This window comes from Protopterus annectens, chromosome 1.part2 (genome assembly GCF_019279795.1).
Source record: "Protopterus annectens isolate FY-2018-M chromosome 1.part2, PAN1.0, whole genome shotgun sequence".
Lineage (NCBI taxonomy): Eukaryota > Metazoa > Chordata > Ceratodontiformes > Protopteridae > Protopterus > Protopterus annectens.
In genome coordinates, this window is record NC_056727.1 from 609,557,877 (window position 1) to 609,580,086 (window position 22,210).

General features: G+C 44.9%; 1 protein-coding gene across 1 annotated transcript in view; it reads left to right on the forward strand.

Annotated features, from left to right (window-relative positions):
• Window positions 1-22,210, forward strand: part of ZC3H6 (zinc finger CCCH-type containing 6) — a 1,382,498-nt gene that overhangs the window by 355,417 nt on the left and 1,004,871 nt on the right. Inside the window, exons 3-4 of the mRNA XM_044060181.1 lie at window positions 18,466-18,612; window positions 20,067-20,185. Of these exons, the coding sequence (XP_043916116.1) occupies window positions 18,466-18,612; window positions 20,067-20,185 (266 nt within the window). The remainder of the gene's footprint in view (window positions 1-18,465; window positions 18,613-20,066; window positions 20,186-22,210) is intronic.

Below are 22,210 nucleotides of genomic sequence, written 5' to 3' on the forward strand. Positions count from 1 at the left end.
GGTACCAGCTCGGTGGAGTCTAGTGCTTCTTCCCACAGGGAGAAGAAGAAGCACAAAGACAGAGAGGGTCACAGTTCTAAAAGGCGGGCCGAGTCTCATCCCTCGGCTCCGCCTGAAAAAATTCTGAAGTCCCCAGTGAGGGTCTCCGGATCCTCATCCTCTCGGCTCCGTTCACCTTCTTTTTCTCCGGAGCCGGAGGACGAGGATAGGTCTCCATCGTGGTCTTCGAGGCGGCCCTCCCGGCCTGCCTCGACTGCCTCTTCGCGGTCTACAAGAAGCATCTCCGAAGCAGACATGGATCGGATGATGCGAAGATTTTTACAGACCCAGATGCAGATGGGGATGCTCTTGCCTCCCCTCTGGAGGGAGTGCAGCCCCCATTTTTGCCCCGATCGCTCCTTCTCCGACCCGTTTTCGGGTCTCGGAGTTATCAGATCCAGGCCCTTTCGGATCCGGGGATACGTCGGCGCCGATAGCGATTGTGTCTTCGCCGACTATACCTTCGAGCTTGTCGGATCTGAGCTCTCGGGGGCGAGGGTTGAGCATCGGATCCGAGGGGGTGGTTGTGTCTTCGGCGCCGATTGGGTCGGAGCACATCACTACCTCGGGTCCGATTGCTTCGGCTCCGACCCCGATCCTATCCTCGGAGCTGAGGAGGTTACTTTCTCAGGCTGGAGACAGTGAATCTCCCTCGGCTTTTGAGGTAGTGGAGAGGGTACTGTCGAGGTCATCCAGGTCCCCGACCGGGCCTTCAGATCCACCCGTGCCTCCACTGTATCAGGGTCTGTCTTCGATCATCCATCCATCTGGACAGCCTGCCCAAAGCCTCCAGTTGGTTGCTATGGAGGAACACCACCCCGCGGACGAGCCCTCTTCTGACAGTCCCGCCGAAGAGGCGCCTCGGAAGCATAAGTGCAAAAGGAGGCACCTGGACTCCCCCGAGTCCATTACCACAGATACGGATTTGGATGATACGGAGGGCTCCCCAAGGTCACCCCCTGAAGATGTCTCCTTCGGAGACATCATGGAAATGTTGCGTATAAGAGGGGGGTGGTCTGCCCAAAAGCCCTCCCTGGACGAGTTCGTTTTTCTGGAGGCCTTTGAGGCAAGCCCATCTACCTCCTGGGTGTCCCCCCCAGCCGACCCCTTGGTGGATTTAATTACCACCAGGGCTTGGAAGGAGCCTGACACCGTGGACCCTATCCCTAGATGCCCAGACAAGGTCCTCAGCCCTCCCTCTGATAGACCTTCTTGATCCAAAGGCGCGCCGGTTGATGCCATGTTGGTGGCGGTGGCCACTAAGAAAGAACTTGCCCAAGAAAGTTCTTCGGTCCATCCGCCGGACAAGGAGTCCCGGGCATTGGACCGTATTGGGAAGCGGATGTTTGCTTCAGCGACCTTTGCCATAAGGTCGCTGAACTACATGGCACACACCATTAGACTACAGCGTGACTTAATTAAGGAATACGCTGCAGCCCCTCCGGAGTCCATGTCGGTCCCAGACAAAAAGGTTTTTGAGACTAGAATGGCCACTCTAAAGTCCATATCAAATACATCTATGCGGCTCCTTTCCCATGCCACGGAAGGAGCCGCTAGAGCTAGCGGAGCTGGAGTGGTCTTGTGACGTCACTCCTGGCTCCGCCTTTGCGATTTCACGGATCCCTTTAAGGCGTCCTTCGCGAACGCCCCTTATGACGGTTCGGCCTTATTGGCTCAACAGTTCGCGACACGCTAGTCCAAAGTGAAAAGGATGGGAAGACGCTGTCGTCCATCGGAGTCCGCTTCTCTAGTCCCCAAAGATCCTTCTCCCGGAATCAGAGGGGGCAAAAGAAGCTGTGGTTCCGTAAATCTCAGCAATCCCGTCCTGCTGCGGATAACTCGTCCTCTAGAGACAGAGGAGGACAAGGTGGACGCCGGCCCAGAGGCAGAGGGGGACCGCGTAATTTCGGGTCTAGAGAACCTTTCTCGGACAGACCCGCGCAACAGCCCTGAGGGCTTGCCCGACTGTCCCTCTCTGGAGGCAGTCGGGGGGCGATTATCGGAGCACCTGTCAAACTGGGAGTCCATTACAAAAGATCGATGGGTGCTCCGGATTATATCCAGAGGTTATACTATACCGTTCACACCCCCCCCCAAACCCAAACGTCTCCCCGATGTCCCACCCCATCAGAGGGAGTCCGCAGCTCTAGAAATGTCAGAATTGCTAAGAAAAAGAGCCATCCAGCCCGTCCCCCCAGATCAGTCCGGATTGGGTTATTACTCCAGGTTCTTCTTGGTGCCAAAGAAAACGGGGGACCTCAGACCCATCCTAGACCTCTCGTCTCTGAACCTGTTCATACCCAAGGAAAAGTTCCAGATGGTCACCCTCCAATCTGTTCTCCCCCTTCTGCGGGAGAACGACTGGATGTGCTCGTTAGACCTCAGAGATGCGTACTACCATATACTAATGGACAGACCATCCAGGAGGTTCCTCCGCTTCCGGCTAGGAGCCAGTCATTATCAGTTCAGGTTTCTTCCATTTGGCCTAACCTCAGCCCCCAGAGTGTTTACCAAAGTCATGGCAGTGGTTGCAGCCCACCTGAGACTCCAGGGCATTCAGGTGTTCCCTTACCTAGACGACTGGCTCCTCACCGCCCCCAACAGGCATCTACTGGTTGTGGCGAGAGATTACGCCCTCTCTCTGGCCCGTTCTTTGGGCATTTCAGTGAATCTAAAGAAATCCTGCCTGTGCCCCACTCAAGCCCTAGATTTCATAGGGGCCAGGCTGGATACTCAGATCTCCAAAGTGTTTCTTACACCTGTCAGGCTGAACAGTTTGTCTCTCCAAATCTCAGACATTCTTTGGAGACCCGCTCCTCCAGCAGAATTAGTCCTGAGGGCGCTAGGGTCTATGTCAGCAGCGATCGGCCTTTCTCTTCATGCCCATCTGCGAATGCAAGTGTTACAGTAGACTCTCCAGGTCCAATGGTCACGATCGGTCCATCCCTTAGACATGCCGATTCCCCTGAGCAGGGCGTGCAGACACTCCCTTCTTTGGTGGTTACAGGCTCAGGAACTCAAAGAAGGGAGACCCTTTGTGATTCCCCCAGTCAAAGCCACGTTGACCACGGACGCTTCTTGCCTCGGGTGGGGCAGGCATTATGCAGGCAATTCCGTCCAAGGCACGTGGACTCCTCTAGAGACTGCTTTGCATATCAACGTCCTAGAGATGAGGGCAGTGCTTTTGGTGTTGCAAGCTCTTCGTCACCTTCTTCCTCTGGGGATTATTGCAATCCAGACGGACAACATGTCCGTTGTCTGGTATATAAACAAACAGGGAGGGACCAGATCTTACCCCCTGTGTCGAGAAGCCATGAGAGTGTGGGAATGGGCGATTTCCACCAACCGCTTTCTGATAGCAACGCACATTCCGGGACGGTCCAACATATTAGCGGACAAGTTAAGTCGGGTATTCCTCAACCCTTACGAGTGGTCTCTGAATCCTGTCGCTAAGCAGATATTCCTCAAGTGGGGTCAACCTCGCTGCGACCTTTTCGCTTCTCCCCTAAACACAAAATGCAGTGATTACTTTGCGATACTTCCCCCCAGAGGGGAACCCCTCAGGGACGCTCTGGTTCATGCTTGGCCACCCGGTCTCCTTTATGCGTATCCTCCTCTTCCTCTGATGATGAAATTCATCCAGAAAGCCTGTCGGTTGGGGAGCAGAGTAATTCTCATAGCCCCAGTCTGGCCTCGACAAATCTGGTTCACCTTTCTGCAGTCTCACAGTGTGGCTCCCCCATGGATTCTGGACCCCAGACCAGACCTAATCTCGCATCCAACGAGATGCCACACTCCGAACCTGGTCAATCTCCGGCTTACGGCTTGGTTGATCCAGTTCCATTAATGGCTAGGACTCCCGGTATCTCGTCCTTTGTTAAGGCTATTCTGGTGGCAGCTCATAAACCATCCACCAGAAAGCTCTACAACAGTAAATGGAAACGCTTTTCCATCTGGGCAAAGGAGAAGGAATTGGATCCCTTTACGGTTCCTATTCCCACTATCCTGGATTTCCTGTCCCTTCTTTTTAGGCAGGGAGCTAGTGCGTCCACCGTTAAGGTCCAGCTAGCAGCCATCTCTCATTATCTCGTGGGGGATGGCGTAGCTTCCTTGGCGTCAGCAAAAATATGCAAGACCTTCTTAAAAGGCGTGTTTCTCTTAAAGCCCCTTGTTAAGCCAGCAGTTCCTCCATGGGATCTTACCTTAATCTTACAGGCATTAACAAGACCACCTTTCGAGCCGGCGGCTTCAGTGCCACTGAAATTCTTATCTTGGAAAACGGCCTTTTTGGTCGCTATTACTTCAGCTAAACGAGTCTCAGAATTACAAGCTCTGTGCATTAAGCATCCATACCTTATTTTTCACAAGGATAGAGTGGCCCTCAGGACTAATGCTTCCTTTCTGCCTAAGGTAGCCACAGACTCTAACATTAATCAGTCCATTAATCTTCCTGTTTTCTTCCCGAATTTCCAAAACATGGGTGAATACACATTGCACAAATTGGATGTACACAGACAACTACGTTTTTACTTGCATAGGACTAAAGATTTTCGCAAGTCAGACCAGTTGTTTGTTTCTTATACTAAGTCAGCCATGGGCAAACCAATTTCTAAGGTGACAGTGGCAAATTGGCTCTCTCAGTGTATTAGACAGGGATACACTTCATCTGGGAAGCCAGCTCCGGTTGGTGTGCGTGCGCATTCTACTAGGTCTGTGGCTACTTCGACGGCTATTTGGTCTAGAGTTCCGGTAGACGATATTTGTTCAGCAGCTACCTGGTCGTCTTCCCACATGTTCATTTCTCACTACAAACTGGACATGATTTCCAGAAGTAAGGCTTCCTTTGGCTCCGCGGTGCTTCGGAATATCCTTCCGTAGGGACCACCCAGGGTCTTAGGTAAGCTGGGGACTCTGTCCCACAGGTTGCAGATCAAATGAAGTAACTACTTCAGATAAAGAAGTTATGTACTCACCATAACGTTCCATCTGAGTAGATACTTCATTTGTCTGCAACCGACCCCCCCTGCCATCCCCCGAACCTCGGTAAGGTATTATTACTTTGGAGATTTGTTTCTCCGTCTTTAGCCTTTAGGGCAAAATAACCGATCTGAGGTAATGTGGTTGGTAGCAAGGGATTATGGGTAGGGGGAGGAGCTAGGAGCTCAGATCTTGGAGCTTGGAAAGCTGCCGGTTCAGATCCGAGGTCGGATCCGACTACCCACAGGTTGCAGACAAATGAAGTATCTACTCAGATGGAATGTTATGGTGAGTACATAACTTCTTTTTTATTTCCTGTGAAGGGAAGAAAAAAGGCAGCCTGTGTCAAAGCAGACTGTTTCAAAATGGTTGCAGTTGCTTTTTGTTATTCCCAACATAATAAAATACTTCAAGGCAGGGTCAAAGTACTCATTCTACAAGGGTCTTGGCTTCTCCAGTGGCTTATTGGACATGGGTGGACTCCGGTGAATTTTCGTGGCAGCCGTGTGGTCCACTGTACATACTTTTACAAATAATACAAACTAGATTCCTTTTCCAAGTCTAAAACATGCTTTGTTAGCACCATTCTGTAGAGGGTCCTGAACCCAAATCTTTCCTTCTCCCAAGCTTTGTAAGCTATGGTAATCTACCCATAAAATTTAGGCTACTGCATCAGTGATTTTTTCATAAACGTAGCACAGTTGTGTAAGTGCACTTACCATAACAGTAGATGTTCGATTAATTCACTGTTGTAGTAGCTGTACCCATGTCCTCCCCTCGGACGAGTGACGTTTATAGACATGCAGGTAGTGCGTGCGTGAATGGGTGTGCCTTCTTTGAAGGATGGGCATCGGGCTGGCACCTCTGCACCGTAAAAATCCACTGCCAATCACACCTCTGCACCGTAAAAATCCACTGCCAATCATTAGCGGACCGGAGTTCAGCTGTGGCGACCCCTAACTGGGAAAAGCCAAAAGACAATTTTTAGTAGCTGTACCCTCCATCCCTCTTTTTTCTTTTGGGTTCTGTTGTCTGTTGTTGGGAGAAAAACATAGACTTTACCTTATATTTACCCCTTTATCAGGACAGAAGCCTTCTCCTTTTTAGTTGACAAGAAAGTCCAAGTATTTTGACACCCAAGCATTATTTTTTTCTCCCTTAGAACCCCAAGCTAATAACGGGTTGCTATTACCTGATCGAAAGTTTAGGCTAGCGAATACCTAAACTTCGATCTGATAATACTGAAAGCAAAAAACTGCAAACAGACGATTTAACGCAGGGACAGAATTCCCTTCCCTTAGTCTGAAGTAGTTTACTTCATTTGGTCTTCAACCTGTGGAAATATGGATCCTTATCGGATTCGAGCCGGCAAATATTACTAGCATCAGCTCCGAGCTCTAGACTGCTCCCCTTACCCACAATACACCTCCACTGCCTTCCATCCACAGATCTCATTTGCCCCGATTTGCTTATACATCATGTCTTTTGAGCTCCAGCTAGCAGTGGGTTATTTAACTAAATTACAACTAAGTATAAAACTTTCACTTTTTTGTCAGTCTAGATAAGTTTAGGTACCCCTTCTCCCCTCCCATCGCTTTGGCGTCGAGTGTTAGTCTGGTTAGGTAGATAGAGTAGTTTGTTCTGTGGTGCCCCCCCCCCCCGTGTTGTCTATAGACTAGTGTGGTGAGTAGGTGTGTGTGTGTGTAAGTTCAAGAAAGTATTTGCCTGTCTTTTTTTAAGGCTTTCTTTATTCACTTAGGATGGCTGAAAATCTTGTGTTTAAGCGCTGCACAGAGTGTGGCCATAAGCTCTCCCCAGTGGATGGCCACACTCTGTGTGTGTGTGTGTGTGTGTGTGTGTTGTGCTTGGGTATGGCCCACCGTAGTGTGGATTGCTCCATTTGTGCGGGGTTCAACCCCTGAGTTTTAAAGGATAGGAATGCCAAGTTGGCCCTCAAAGATCTTCTTCTTCCTACCAACTCTCTTTCCTCATCTTCGGCTTCAGTCACAGTGGCTGCTGTGAATGCATCTCCCTCCTCTGTTCCTCTAGCCTCTCCTCCCTCCCAGGCTGGGACTCAAGCTCCTGCAGCTAAGCCTGTGGTAGCGGAGCAGAACAGAGTTAGAGAGAGTTGAAGACTAGGGAAAAGAGGAAGAGGTCCTCGGACTTCACTTCTCGAAGCAAGTCAGCACAGATCCATGACTCCCCTTGGCTCAGATCTCTGAGATTCTCCCGGAGCCGGAGGAGGCACATCCAGTCTCTCGGGCCTCAGTTCCCCAATCAGCCAGGTCAGAGTCCGTGGCCTCGCCATGGTCAACCCGCTCGCTATCGGATATGGATCTGGATAAGATGATGAGGCGCTTTATCCGTACACAGATCCAGATCTGGGTCTTGCCAGCCCCCCTCCCTCTGGAGGGGGGAACTCGCTTCCTTTCTTTCAACCCATTTCTCCTTCTCCAATCTGACCTTCTGCTTTGGAGTACTCGTATCTGAGGTTGGCCTTGGTCAAGGGGTCTGCGCCGACGGTACTTGTTTCTTCAACTCAGACAGCTGCCTGGAGCATTTCTGATCCGACCAGTTCGGATCCAAACTGCTGTCTGAGCCAGAGCTTGGGTGTCTGATCCGAGGGAGTGGAATCTTTTCCATCGGCTCCAACTTTGTCGGGCTAGGTCCTCTCCCTTGGAGCTCCATCCACCTCGGGCCCAGCTCTGATTCTCGAGTCGGACCTGGGGAGACCAGCGTCCTTATTAGCTTCCCAGGAGGTCCGCTCTCCGGCGTTTGATGTGGTAGAAAGGGTCATCTCTGTCGGATTGAGACCCGCCTGAGCACCCCCTGGGACTCCTCCCAGACCCCCCTCAGCTCTGTCTACGGTCCCCATTGTCTTACCAGAGGGACACCCCGTGCTCGAAGAGCCCCAGGACGGTTCCTCCCGAGTAACAGATGGCTTGCGAGCGCCCCTTTCCCTGGAGAGCCCCACTGGAGATTTGCCTCAAGCATACATGCAAGAGGAGGCACTTGGACTCCCATGAGTCCCACGTATGAAACAACAGTAGCCAGCAGTTGAAGTGTAAGGAGACATTAAAACAATAAATTTAAGGTATAGAACCATAAAACTTTATTGGATCATAGATAAAGATCATACATCAAGTACTAGTGTATACCGTAAATATCCTCAATACAACACCTTATTACATGCCTCAAGTATGCATCCACGCCACACCATCAGGAACATCCCTAGGTCACAGTTTATGCGCATTAAACGTATAAGTTCCTCACAACCTGATTATCAAAGAGCAAGTTCGGAGTTATATCAGAGGTTTGTCCACAGGGGATACAAACATCAAGATATTTATAGGGCTTGGGAAGCTGCCAACAACATGGACTCTCTACTTAAATATAAAAAACGAGATCAGGCATCTTCGGGGTCCACTATAAGATTCATTACCACCTTTGGCAGAAATTATACTGCCATTAGGGCGATCATTAGCAGACATTGGAATATTCTTTTGGCTAATGATTATCTTAGAATCATTTTGGATTCGGAATGCAAGTTTACATATCGGAGAGGTAAGACGTTGGGATCCCTGTTTTCTCACTTTAAACATACTGAGAGTGGTGGGGCCATCCACAAACAACTAACTATGTCTGGTGATGAATTGGTTGGTACTTTTCCATGTGGCCACTGTAGTTCCTGTAAACAGGTCTATAAATCAAAACAATTTTTCCAGTCAGAATACTAGTAAAGTTTTTGAATGTAAGGTCTTTGGGAACTGTAGCAGCAATTGGGTTATCTATTTGGCCAGTTGCAGGTGTTCGGCCTTTTATGTGGGCCAGACTTCCAGACCACTTAGAACCCATATTAATGAACATTGTAGTGATATTAAGACCAAAAAGGAAACCAATGCATTGTATCGACATGTGTTAAAACATAGCAATGCTGAGTTCTCCTTTATGATAATCGATAGAATATTAGGTGACAGAAGCAATACCCAAGGGTGGCATAGCATATTAAATCATAAAGAAAGATATTGGATTATTATACTGGGTGCACTATTTTCTCCGGGCCTGAATGACCATTTATAAGTGATCATATGATGTGGTATATATGCAATATATTTTGTTGTGTTTGGAACCTGGGGTTTACATACACTTTCTCTCAAGGTTCATTAATATTGTTTTTTATTAATTTCTGTTTTCATTCATTTCTATTCTAATTATTTATAATAGTATCACGTCATATTGTATATGCTTATTAGGGTATATAATCATGTATACTTATATTATTTTTCATTTATTAATTTTTTGCTGATTATTGATTGGTATATCAACATCTCTAATATATATCATTAGGTTATTATCTAGTGGTTGTAACCTGTTTGGGATCCTTTACATATATTATTATATTCATTTTATTTTTATTTTTATTTTTTATTTATTTTTGACCGGGCTAGTCTAACTGGATACATGTCCATTTTCAGTAGAGGCCCGGGGAGAAAAGCTCCAAGCATAAGAATAACAATATAACAAAAGCAAATACGTAAAATAGAGTAATAAAGCAACAGTACCATAGTAACATAGGTAAAATGAGAAAAGCACATGGACTAACAAACAGTGACTAAAAAACATTTAGGCAAAAGCTAGACCAGACATAAACAAGCACATGCACTAGACAGCCCCAGGGCAATTGCAAAAAGAACAAAGTTCCCAAATCCTATCAAATTACTAAGAATAAAACAAGAGGAGAGAAATAAGTTTTAGGGGCAAGAGGGAGGGCTAGGGTTGAAATAGGAGTGAAATACAGGTTTCAGTCTGGGTTAGCACAAGGACAGAGCCACTTAGTTTTTAGATGTTCTTTTGTTTGGTTTTTGAATAGAGAAGCAGATGCTAGTGTAGATAGTTCAGGAGGGAGCTGATTCCATTTTTTTCCTATAGTGTTTGAGAAAAGAGAGTCACCAGCCTTGTTGTTTGATTTAGTTAAGGAGACAAGTAGTTTATTTGCAGAACGTAGTGTAGCCAGGTTTTTATATGGAGAGATCAGATTAGAGAGGATGGGGGTATTGTTTGGGTGGTATAAGATCTTTTGTGTCATAAGTAACTGTTGACAGAGTATATGGTTCTGTAATTCTAACCATCCTAGTTGTTTAAGGTTAAGGCAATGATGTGTTTTAAAGGGAGAGCATGTAATGAATCTAGCAGTACTATTATAGCAGGTAGATAGTTTGGAGATGTTGTTTTTTGAAAGGTTGGTATATATAGCAGAGGCATAGAAAAGGGTAGAAATGAGGTGAGTTTGTGCGATAGTTTGCCTGGCTGAGGGTGTAAGGAAGGGTTTGATTCTGTAGAGGGTACCAAGTTTTCTGTTAACAGTCTTTATGGTGGAGTTAATATGGTCATCAAAGTTAAGATGATTGTCAATTGTGACACATAGTAAGCGGGTGGTAGTATCTGGTGCTATATTAGTAGCATTATTGGAGGTTATAGAGAAGAATGGAGTGGGTGACTTATGAGTTGGTGTAAAAGTAGTAGTTTTGTTTTCTTTGGATTCAGGAGAAGCGATGTTGCATGAACCAGTTTTCTACTTCTTGGAATACAGTTTGGGTTAGAGATTGGAGTGAGGGTATATTATTGGTAGTACAGATTAAGGTAGAGTCATCTGCATATTGAATGCAAGTGGCGTGGGGTATGTTCAAGTGGAGATCGTTAATAAATATGGAAAAAAGAAGTGGACCTAAGATTGAGCCTTGAGGGACTCCAATATTAACGGGAAGTAAGGAAGACAAATTGTTATCCCAGAGTACAGCTTGCTGTCTATTTTGAAGATAACATCTGAACCATTGTAATGCTTGTAGGTCGAGAGAAAGGTGCTTTAGTTTGTCAAGAAGTAGGGTATGATTAACCATATCAAAGGCTTTTGACAGGTCTAAGAATAGTGCTGAGGAAAAGGAGTTATTATTGCGGTTTTTGTTTATAGAGTCAGTGAAGGAGAGAAGAGCAGTAGTAGTACTATGAAATGGTCTAAAGCCATGTTGGCAGTTGGCTAGTAGGTTGTTTTGTAGAAGGTGGTTAAGAATTTGTTTGTGAATACATTTTTCCATTATTTTGGCTAATGGGGAGAGTAAGGCAATAGGTCGGTAGTTAGAGGTCAATTGAAGTTCCACCTTTGTGTAGAGGGATAATATGAGATATTTTCCATAAGGTAGGGATTTTGCCTTCAGTGATGGTTCTGTTAATCAGGGTAGATATGGGGTAGTCAATGGCTTGTGCAGCAATCTGTAGGTATTCAGATGGGAGATGGTCAGCGGATGGGGTACAAGGTTTTAGTTTGGTAAGAAGTTTGTAAATAAGAGATGTTGGAACAGGGTGTAAATGAAAGGTTGGGGAAGAAGTATTAGAGGTATTCAATTGTGAAGCAGGTAAAGGTGGTAGAGAGTTTGCTAGAGATTGAATGGCTTCTGTAAAGTATTTATTAAAGGCATCAGGGATTAGGTTGAAATTATTTTGGTTGAAACCTACAGGGGTGGGAGTAGTAGTGTTTCCTGGCTGAAGAAGTTTAATTCCTGACCAGAATTTTTTTGGTGTATGTTGTGAAGTTTGTTGGAGGTTTAGGTAGAAGTCCTTTTTATCCCTAAGGGTATCTCTCTTGGTAGCATTTCTTAATTGTTTGAAGAGAAGGTGATCAGATGGGCATTTGGTAGTTCTCCATTTAGCCCAAATTTTGTTTCTAAGTAGCATTTTCTGCCTAGTTTGTTTAGATAGCCAAGGGGCAGATTTGGTTCTTATTCTAATGGAGCGGAGTGGAGAATGGTGATTTAGTATTTGAATAAAGTTAGTATTAAAGTAGGTTACAGCCTCATTAAGTTCCAGATATGTTAGTGGTGACCAATTACATGCTTTTAGTTCGTTTATAAAACTGTCAGGATTGAAGTATTTTTTGGCGTGAGGTTATAAGATTAGGAGTATTTGGAATGTGAACCTTTTTTCTGATAATGTAAGTAAGCATATGGTCACTGATATTATCAGGAAGGGTTCCTGGAGTATAGTTGTTAGGATGGCTATTGATAAGGATCCAATCAAGGGTAGATTCTTTACTATTAGGTTTATGAATTCTAGTAGGAGTAGTTATTAATTGATAGAAGCCAAAAGATTTAAGTGGTTAGTTGGGGTCAGAGAATTACAGGTGAGCCAGTCAATGTTAAAATCTCCTAGTACAATGGTCTCTTGGGGAAGTTGAGTAGATAGGTAACTAAGTAGGTGTTCAAGAGTACCAGTGTTGTTTCCAGCGGCCAGATATATACAAAATAAGTAGATAGATTTAGAATTGTTTAATTGGAGAGTGACAGATAATGTTTCGGCTTTGGTGTCAAGTAATGGGATAGTGTTAGACAGGGAAATCTGGAGATTGTTTTTATAGATAATAGCAATTCCTCCACCTTTTTTGGTAATGCGGTCATGTCTAAGGATGTTGTAACCTGGAGGGGTAATTTCTTGGTCTAGAGTGGATGGTTTTAGCCATGTTTCTGTAAGACATAAGATGTCAAAAGAGTGTAGGTGCAGGAGAGCATGAAGGTGTGAGATTTTATTATTGACACTTCTAATGTTGAGATGAGCTATTAGGAGGGAGTTATGTGCTTTAGATAATGTGGAGTGCACAGGTGAAGTTATATTATCTAGGATATTGGAATTATGACCATTGGGGCCTGGGTTTGGATGAATATCACCATCTGAGAGGAGATTACAATGGTGAAGTAGTTTTATATGCAAGATTTTATTGAGGTTAATCAAACTCTTTTTAGAGGGGAGGTATGTTACAGGTGTTACTCTATGATATTTTGGGAGTATGTAGTTAGACATAGAGGTTATGTTACAGTGAGTAAGAGTGTTGATACAAATATAAGATAGAGTTTGTTGGATATTGTGGTATTGTTTAAGAGTAGTAAGGTTTTCCATGAAGGTGAGGGAATAGGGTATGGTTAGAGAGGCTGTAATACAAGTTAAGAGAAGTAACTGTGTGAGAATAGTTCTTTGTGTTATAGCCATTGTAGAGAGTAGTTGTTGGAAGAAAGTAGGTATAGTGTGTATGTATGGTTAAAATGAGGTAAGAATGTTACCAGAGGATAAGGAGGGTAAAAGTATAAGGTTAGATAAGAGAAGGATGTAGTGAAGGAATTGGAAAGGGACGTTAGATCCCTTAGATCTTATATTTTCTATGGGTTCATGAATATTTATGAAGTTATTGGAACATACTATGTTCCTATTGGTGGAGGTTGTCTTTAAATTTGTATGTCATGAATTACTAAGTATGCCCATTTATTCACACTGAAGAAGGCATGGATATGCTGAAACCGGTCTGTGACTAATAAAGTTTTATGGTTCTATACCTTAAATTTATTGTTTTAATGTCTCCTTACACTTCAACTGCTGGCTACTGTTGTTTCATACATGGTACTTTCCAGCCGTGCAGTACCTACGTGCAGGGCATTTTGTTTCAGATTTTACTCCCATGAGTCCCTCACTGAGGACACAGGTTTAGATGATGGAGAGGGTTCCCCAAGATCACTTCCTGAGGATGTCTCCTTTGGAGGCATCATGGAGGTCCTGCACCAGTGGGGAGGTTGGTCTGCCCCCAAGCCCTCTTCTGATGAGTCTGTGTTCCTGGAGGCTTTCGGCACGGGCCTGTCTACTTCCTGGGTGTCCCCTCCTGCGGATCCTTTAGTGGATTTGGTCACCTCGCGGGCGTGGAAGGAACTGGACACCATGGAGCCTATCCCCAAGCGACCTGACAAAATTTTAATCCCCCCCCCCCCCCCATTGACAGGCCATCCTGGAATAAGGGCTCCCCTGTGGAAGCCATGGTGGTAGCAGCAGCCACTAAGAAGGAACTTGCCCAGGAGCATTCCTCGGTCCACCCTCCTGACAAGGAGTCACGAATGATGGACCGCCTAGGGAAGCTGGTGTATGCTTCTGCTACCTTTTCGATCAGGGCGCTGAATTACTTGGCCCATGTTATAAAACTCCAGTGCGACCTAGTGAAGGACCTGGAGGAGTCTCCTCCCAAGTCCATGTCGTAGGAGGACAAGGCTTCATTCCCTGTGAGAATGGCCACTCTAAAAGCGGCATCTAATATGTCCATGCGACTCCTCTCCCATGCTATGGAAGAAGCGGCTGGGTCCGGCATGTCCATGAGGCTTAACGCCTGGCTCAGGTTGTGTCAATTTTCCGAACCCTTTAAGGCGTCTTTTGCCAGTGCACCTTATGACGGCTCTACACTCTTCGGTAAGTCCATCAAGGAGACATTAGTCCAGAGTGAGAAGGACGGGAAGACACTGTCTGCCATCAGAATCCGCTTCCAGAGAGGGCAAAAGTTGATGTGGTTCTGGAAGTCTCAGTATTCCCGGGATACTCAGGGCTCTTCTTCCCCTAGAGGCAGAGGGGGACAGAATGGACACCGGCCCAGAGGCAGAGGGGGTCCGCGGAACTTCGGGTCTTGAGAACCATTTTCGGACAGACCCAGACAGCAACCCTGAGGGGTTGCCCGACTGCTCTACTCTGGAGGCAGTCGGGAGACGATTGTCCTTGCACCCAGCAACATGGGAGTCCATAACAACGGACTGCTGGGTGCTTCAAGTCATTTCCAGAGGATATTCTATCCCCTTCGTGGGTTACCCCATATCTCCCAGACACCTCCCGGACGTTCCACCCACGCAAAGGGAGACAGCAGTACAGGAAATTTCCAAGCTGCTAGTAAAACTAGCCATCAAAACCGTCCCCCCAGATCAGTCCGGATCAAGCTTCTACTCCAGGTTCTTTTTGATGCCAAAGAAAATGGGGGACTTAAGGCCCATTCTGGACCTCTCTACCCTGAACCTGTCTGTTGCCAAAGAGAAGTTCCGGATGGTCACGCTACAGTCCATCATGCCTTACCTGCAAGAGAGCGACTGGATGTGCTTGTTAGAACTCCAGGATGCGTACTATCACATAAAAATGCACAGAAGCTCCAGGAATTTCCCCTGCTTCTGGCTAGGAGTCAATCATCACTTTCGAGCCCTACCCTTTGGTCTCACCACAGCTCCCAGGGTGTTTACCAAAGTGATGGCGGTTGTAGTGGCTCACCTGAGGTTTCAGAGGATTCAGGTCTATCTGTACCTGGATGATTGGCTCCTCACTGCTTCCACGAGGCATCTACTTTCCCAAACCAGGGATTACTTTCTGACACTTGCCCTGAGTTTGGGTAGTACAATCAACATATCCAAATCTCTCCTAGATCTTGTACAGGTGATAGACTACATTGGTGCCAGGATTGATGCACTTCAGTGAAAAGTATTACTGACTAAGGAGAGAGTTCAAAACCTCAGGATGCATATCTCCCTGATCTGCCGTTCTCACCTCCCTATGGCGGAATCAGTGTTGAGGACCCTAGGCTCGATGGCGGTGACCATAACTCTTCTTCCGTGTGCTCGGCTACACATGTGGATTCTTCAGTGGACTGTAGCGGTTCAGTGGTCCCTGTTGGAACTGCCATTAACTTATCCTATCCATCTAAGTTGAATGTGTTGGTCGTCCCTCATATGGTGGGTGAGCTCTCCGGAGATTTTGGAAGGACGACCCTTTGTTCCAGTCCTGGCCCAAACCACAGTGACCACGGATGCCTCCCAACTTGGGATAGGGGTCATTGTTCAGGCAGGACAGTCCAAGGCCTGTGGTCCCCCATAGAGACCAGCTTGCATATCAGTGTCCTAGAGATGAGGGTGGTCCGTCCTTCTAGCGTTGCAGACCCTTCATGCCTTTCTTCCTCTGGGAATGATTGCCATTCAGTCAGACAACATGTCAATAGTCTGGTATATCAACAAACAGGGAGGGACCAGATCTTACCCCCTTTGTCGCGAGGCCATGAGAGTGTGGGAATGGATGATCTCCACCGGTCGGTTTCTCATCACAACGCACATTCTGGGATGGTCCAACATCCTAGTGGATAGGCTAAGTCAGACCATTCTGATGCCTTATGAGTGGTCTCTGAATCCATCAGTAGCGGAACAGATCTTCAGTGAGTGGGGTCAACCTTGCTGCGATCTCTTCGCATCTCCTTCCAATGCAAAGTACAGCAAGTTTTTCGCTCTGAACCCCCTGCCGGAGGAGTCCCCCAGGGATGCTGTAGTTCATGCGTGGCCTCCCGGTCTTCTGTATGCTTACCCACCAGTACCTCTCATTCCAAAGTTTCTGCAGAAAGCTTGTCGACTGGGGAGCAAGGTGATCCTCATTGCCCCATTCTGCCCTTGCCAGGTATGGTTTCCCTTCCTTTGGTCTCACCTTCTGGCTCCACCTTGGATCCTAGATCCCATTCAGGATTTGATTTCACACCCCTCGGGGGTACCTCATCCGAGTTTGGACAGCCTGAAGCTCACGGCTTGGCTGCTCCAGTTCCTGTAATTGCTAGGACTCCCGGACTATCCTCCTCAGTTAGATCTGTTTTGGTAGCTGCTCTTAAGTCTTTAACCAGAAAGGTTAATTGCAGCAAGTAGAAACATTTTTCTTTCTGGGCCTCTCAGAGCAGTTTAGACCCTTTCACGGCTCCTATTTCTACTGTTCTTAATTTTCTAGCTGATATTTTCCAGCATGGAGCTAGTTCTTCTACTGTCAAAATTCAGTTAGCTGCCATTTCCCATTTTCATGTGGGTAAGAATTCTGCATCCTTAGCATCGTCCAGACTGTGTAAAGCTTTTATCAAAGGCACCTTTTTGCTGCGCCCCCCTTTCAAAGATCCTGTTCCCCCATGGGACCTTACTGTGGTTCTCCAAGCTCTTGTCGCTCCGCCTTTCAAGCCTGCCATAACTGCAGATCTAAAATTTCTGTCGTGTAAAACAGCTTTTCTGGTAGCTATTATCTCTGCTAAAAGGGTTTCAGAATTACAGGCCTTGTCCCTCAAGCTTCCGTACATGATTTTTCATAAAGGCAGAGTTTCCCTTCAAACTAATCCATTTTCTCTTCCTAAGGTGGCATCACCAGTCAGTATCAATCAGACTATTAATTTGTCTGTGTTCTTTCCCAATTTTATAAACAAGATGAAATACAAGCTACATATATTGGATGTTTGTAGTTACGATTCTGTTTACACAGGACAAAACATTTTCATAAATCTGATCAATTGTTTTCTTCTATAGACCTTCCAAGGTCACTATAGCTAGATGGATTTCTTCATGCATCCTGCAGGTCTACCAGGACAGAGGCATGTCTCCTCCAGGTCAGGTAAAAGCTCATTCCACTAGGTCCATGGCTACGTCTGCGGCTTTCTGGTCTAGTGTGTCTTTGGATGACATTTTCTCTACAGCTACTTGGTCCTCGTCTCATACATTTATTTCTCATTGCAAATTGGATTTGACTTCCAGGAGGAGAGCATCCTTTGACTCCGTGGTGCTCCGAAATATCCTTCCATGAGGGCCTCCCAGGAGTTTAGTAGCTGGGGACTTATGTCCCACATGTTGAAGACCAAATTAAGTAAACTACTTCAGATAAAGAAGTTGTGTACTCACCATAACGTTCCATCGGAGTAGTTGTACTTCATTTGTCTTCAACTGTCCCTCCCTCCTTACCCCGGACCTTGGCGCATGATCAGCCTACGGCTGCAGTATAGGTCACAAGTATATTATCAGGTCGGGTTCTCAGCATAAGTTCAGCAAACTTGATCTGGGGATGGAAGGCAGTGGAGGTGTTATGGGTAAGGGGAGGAGTCTGGAGCTTGGAGCTGATGCTAGTAATATTTGCCGGCTCGGATCCAATACGAGTCCGTATTCCCACAGGTTGAAGACAAATTAAGTACAACTACTCAGAACGTTATGGTGAGTACGTAACTTTTTTTTATGCGGATTTTGCCCCTTTTCCACTGTAGAGTGTTCTTAGAGTTGGTATATTTAGTTGGGGGGGGGGCTCAGTTCCCCACTTCATTTGGTTTAAAAAAAATTTTTTTTTTGCGGATGAGGGAATTCATTCCCTATGTTAAATCGGCTGTTCGCTGTTTTAATTTTTCAATATTATCAGATCGACGTTTAGGTATTCGCTAACCTAAGCGTTCGATCAGGTAATATAGACACGCTAATAACAGCTTGGGTCCACATGTGCAAGGAGCCAAGGGCTTTGGAAAACTGCCCAACTGCTGTATTCTTGGCAGGATGTAATCTACAGAGCTTAGGCAACTGCACCAGTGATTTAGTCCAACATCTACTATTATGTATGTGCACTTAAACAGCTATACCTTCCTTGTGTATGAAATGTTTATATATTTGATTTTTTCCATTCAGTATTAAAAAGAACATATTATGATACCATTCTGTAGTGGCCATTGTATTATTTGTTAAATGTATTCAATGCAATTTAATGATCTAGCATTAGTTTTGATTTATGCATTAGGTTTGCGTATAAAATGCAAATCAGTAGTAACATTTTTCTTTTTTTGTTTTGCAGGATGGTAATAAGACAAAAAAATGGACAAACATGAGTCAGGAGTTCATAAGTCAGCATACCGTTGAGCACAAAGGAAAACACATCTGCAGATATTTTCTTGAAGGTCGCTGCATTAAGGTAGCTGAAATTAATTTTTCTTTCCTGTTTTGAAAATCGATTCCACAGAAGAGAATAAGCGGTATCATGCTAGCAAATCTGTATAGCTTTGTTGCCTTTCCTAAAATTTCATAACCTGTAGCTAATGTCTGTGAGAAGAGGCATTTAACCAGTTCCAGTTTCTTTTGCGTTTAGTAGCCCTTCTTGCATCCTATGGTATGTCAGTCTGCTCAACTGAATGAATGGTGTCTATTTAGGCTGATTGCTCATCAAATGGAGTTCTTTTAGCCAAGGGAATGATCAGTATCTCCTCTTTTGAACCCAAAGTGTTAATTTTATATTTCTAAAGTTTTATTCTGATCCATCCATCCATTTTTAGTTTCTGGGTTATCCAGTTTGGGGTTTCTGTGCTATATTTGAATTTCTCTGACAATAGATGAAACTAGACTTTGCAGATCTATGTATAATTATGTTTCTTTGAGTAAAGCATCATTTTTATTTTATTTATTTATTTATTTCCAGTTTGATAACAGGGGAGGTCCACTGGGCCCAGAGGGCCCGTTTTCAGTGGAGGCCCGGGGGGAAACATACAATTAAAACAAGCATAGAGTTTTACATTTAGGTCTGGAGAGAAAAGCTCCTTATTACATACAATTAAAACAAACATACATTTATGCAATTATACATACAATTATAAAATGTTTTGGAAAACAAATGTAAAATTATATATGGAGTTGTATCAAATTGAAAAGGTGCACAAAGAAAGGAAGAAAAAGGAGGGGCAAAAGTAACACAGAGAAGGGAGAGAGCTATGTACAATATTTACATCTGACCATTCTTTAGATTTCAGAGCAAGGCAGTTGTAGGGAAAGAAAACAAATAGCATGTGCATGAGGGAGTACATGTATAAGTGATATTAGGAGGAGTTAGGTAGGAAGAATGCAATTACATTTCCAGTTTTGGGAAAGGTGGAAGTGGAGCTGGGATTTGAAGAGTTCAAAGCTTGTAGTGATTATTAGCAGGGGTGGGAGGGAGTTCCATTTTTGGCTAGTGAATAGGAAAGGAGAAACTGGCCAGGGGGCATTTTGGTTTATATACAGAAAGTAGATTTTGTTGGGCAGATCTAAGGGGTCTGTTCGGAGTGTAGAATGGTAAGATATTAGTAAGAGCAGGGCATGCAGTAGGTTTAAAGATTAATTTGTGGGCTGTAGTAAGCTGAAGGTAGACAAGGTGGTTAGGAAGCTCTAGCCACTTTAGCCTGTGGAGAGAGGTGCAATGATGGGAGGAGTGTTTAGAATTAGTAGCAAATTTGGCAATTTTGTTGTAGCAGATTTCTAGTTTTGAGGAGATGGTAATAGAAAGATTGGTTAGAAGTGGAGCACCATACAATAGTGATGGTAGTAAATAAGTAGAAGCTAGAGTTTGCCTTGTAGATGGAGAGAGAAAGTGAGCATTTCTATATAACATACCTAGCTTCTGATGTTTTTTTTTTTTTTTATATTAAGTTGGACGTGTGTATCGAATTTCAGGTGTTCATCGATAGTGACCCCAGGAAGTTTAGCAAAGGGGACAACTTCTATAGAGGAGTTGGCATGGCTGATGATATTGAAGGATTGTTTGTCAAGTGTGTCCGTTTGTGAGGGAGAGAAAAGAAGGATTTTGGCTTTATTGGCATTAAGTGAGAGATGGTTTTGAAGCATCCAGTGCTCGGTAGTTGTAAAGGCCAATTGGGTTTTTGCCTGGAGCTCAGTGAGACTAGGAGCAGAGCAGACTAAAGTGGAGTCATCTGCATATTGCACTATTTTAGTGTTAGGAATGGCGGTGTGAAAATCATTGACAAATATATTAAAAAGCATTGGTCCTAGTATGGACCCCTAGGGAACCCCAGCAGGGGTAGGAAAGAAGGTAAAGGTACCAGTTTGCCATTTCACAGCCTGGGATCTGTTAGAGAGATAACTGTGGAACCAGGTAAGGCAGTTTTGAGAGAGATTAAGGTTAGAGAGATGATTCAGAAGGTGGGTATTGGAGATGGTATCAAATGCCTTGGATAGATCTAGGGCGATGGTGGAAACAATTTCTCCAGGGTCACGAGCAAGGTTTATTATGTCTTAAAAAGAGAGGAGAGCAGTTATTGTACTATGTCCAGGACGGAAGCCATGTTGGGTAGGGTAAGGAGTTGATTATTGATGTGGAAGGGCATGAGTTGGAGATGGATGCATTTTTCAAGGATCTTTGAGATTGGTGAAGGAATGGCTATGGGTCGGAAGTTAGAGATGTTATTATTTTTGCCTCCTTTGTGGAGGGGTAGGATGTAGGCTGCACGCCACAATTTGGGGACATATGATTCCTGTATGGATCTATTGCTGATAATGCTGATGGGGATGGCGATACCATCTGCGGCAAGCTTTAGAAAAAGTGAGGGAATATTGTCAGGGGCGTTGGCGCATGGATTAAGTTTAGAGAGAAGCTTTTTGATGTAGGAGGTTGAGATGGGTTTTAGATAAAACATGGGGGGAGGATTGGGAGTGGGGGGTTGAGAGGAAGGGGCATTTGGATTGAGTGTAAGGGAGGAGACCTGGTTGGGGAAGGTTTTAGTGAGTTCAGCTGTAGAGTTAGTAAAAAAGGAGTTGAAGAGGGTAGCAATTTCTGTATCAGTTTTTTTGTTGTCAGGACAGGGATTACTTTTGGTACCTGGATGCAGAAGAGCGTTAATGGAGTTCCAGAATTGTTTGGGATTTTTGGGGTGGGTAGACTGAAGTTTAATATAATATGATTTTTTGTCTTTTGTAACATGCTTTTTGGTTAAGTTGCGGAGTTGTGTATATTTTTGGAAGGTAATAGGGTGTTTATTTTTGTTGTAAAGTTTCCAGGTTTTGTCTCTTTGTAGCATAAGTGTTTTGGTGTCTTTAGTTAGCCATGGTGTGGAGTTGGGTTTTTATTCGTTTTATTCTAGGTGGGGCTTGAGGGTTTAGGATGCTTAGGAAGATTGTATTGAAGGAATCTATGGCTTTATCTAGTGGAAGAGTTTTTAGTTTGTCCCAGTTTGTTAGTTTAAGGGTTTCGGCGAATAAAGAAGGGTTAAAATTTGTAATATTACGAGTATGGGTATATTGGTGTTGGTGAGGGGAGGAGTGGGTAGTTTGGTGAATGATGGCTGGGAGATGGTCACTTCTGGTGTCTGGTAAACCAGAGTATGAGATTTTATTAGGGTGGGAGACTAAGATCCAGTCCAGAGTGGACCCTGGGGGGTTGTTTCTATTAGGTCTGATAATACCATTTATTAGCCGAGTGAAATTAAGAAGATTGATAGATAGAGAGGAATTGTTGCTGTCTATTCTATTCCAGTCAATGTTCACATCACCTAATGTGTATATCTCAAGCTTAATGTTAGCTAAGGCCCATAGAAGAATGTTTTCTAGAGTGGTAGTATTATTTCCAGGGGGGATATAGATGGACATAACACAAATACTTTTATAGTTATTCAGTTTAAGAATTCCTATGACTAGTTCAGCATTGCTGAACTGAGGAATAGGGTTTTGGTAAGGAGAGATCTTCAGTAGGCTAGTATAGATTAAGGCTACTCCTCCTCCTTTTTTATTTTGGCGGTCACATCTGAGTGCTTGAAAGCCAGGGGGTAAAATCTCAGAGT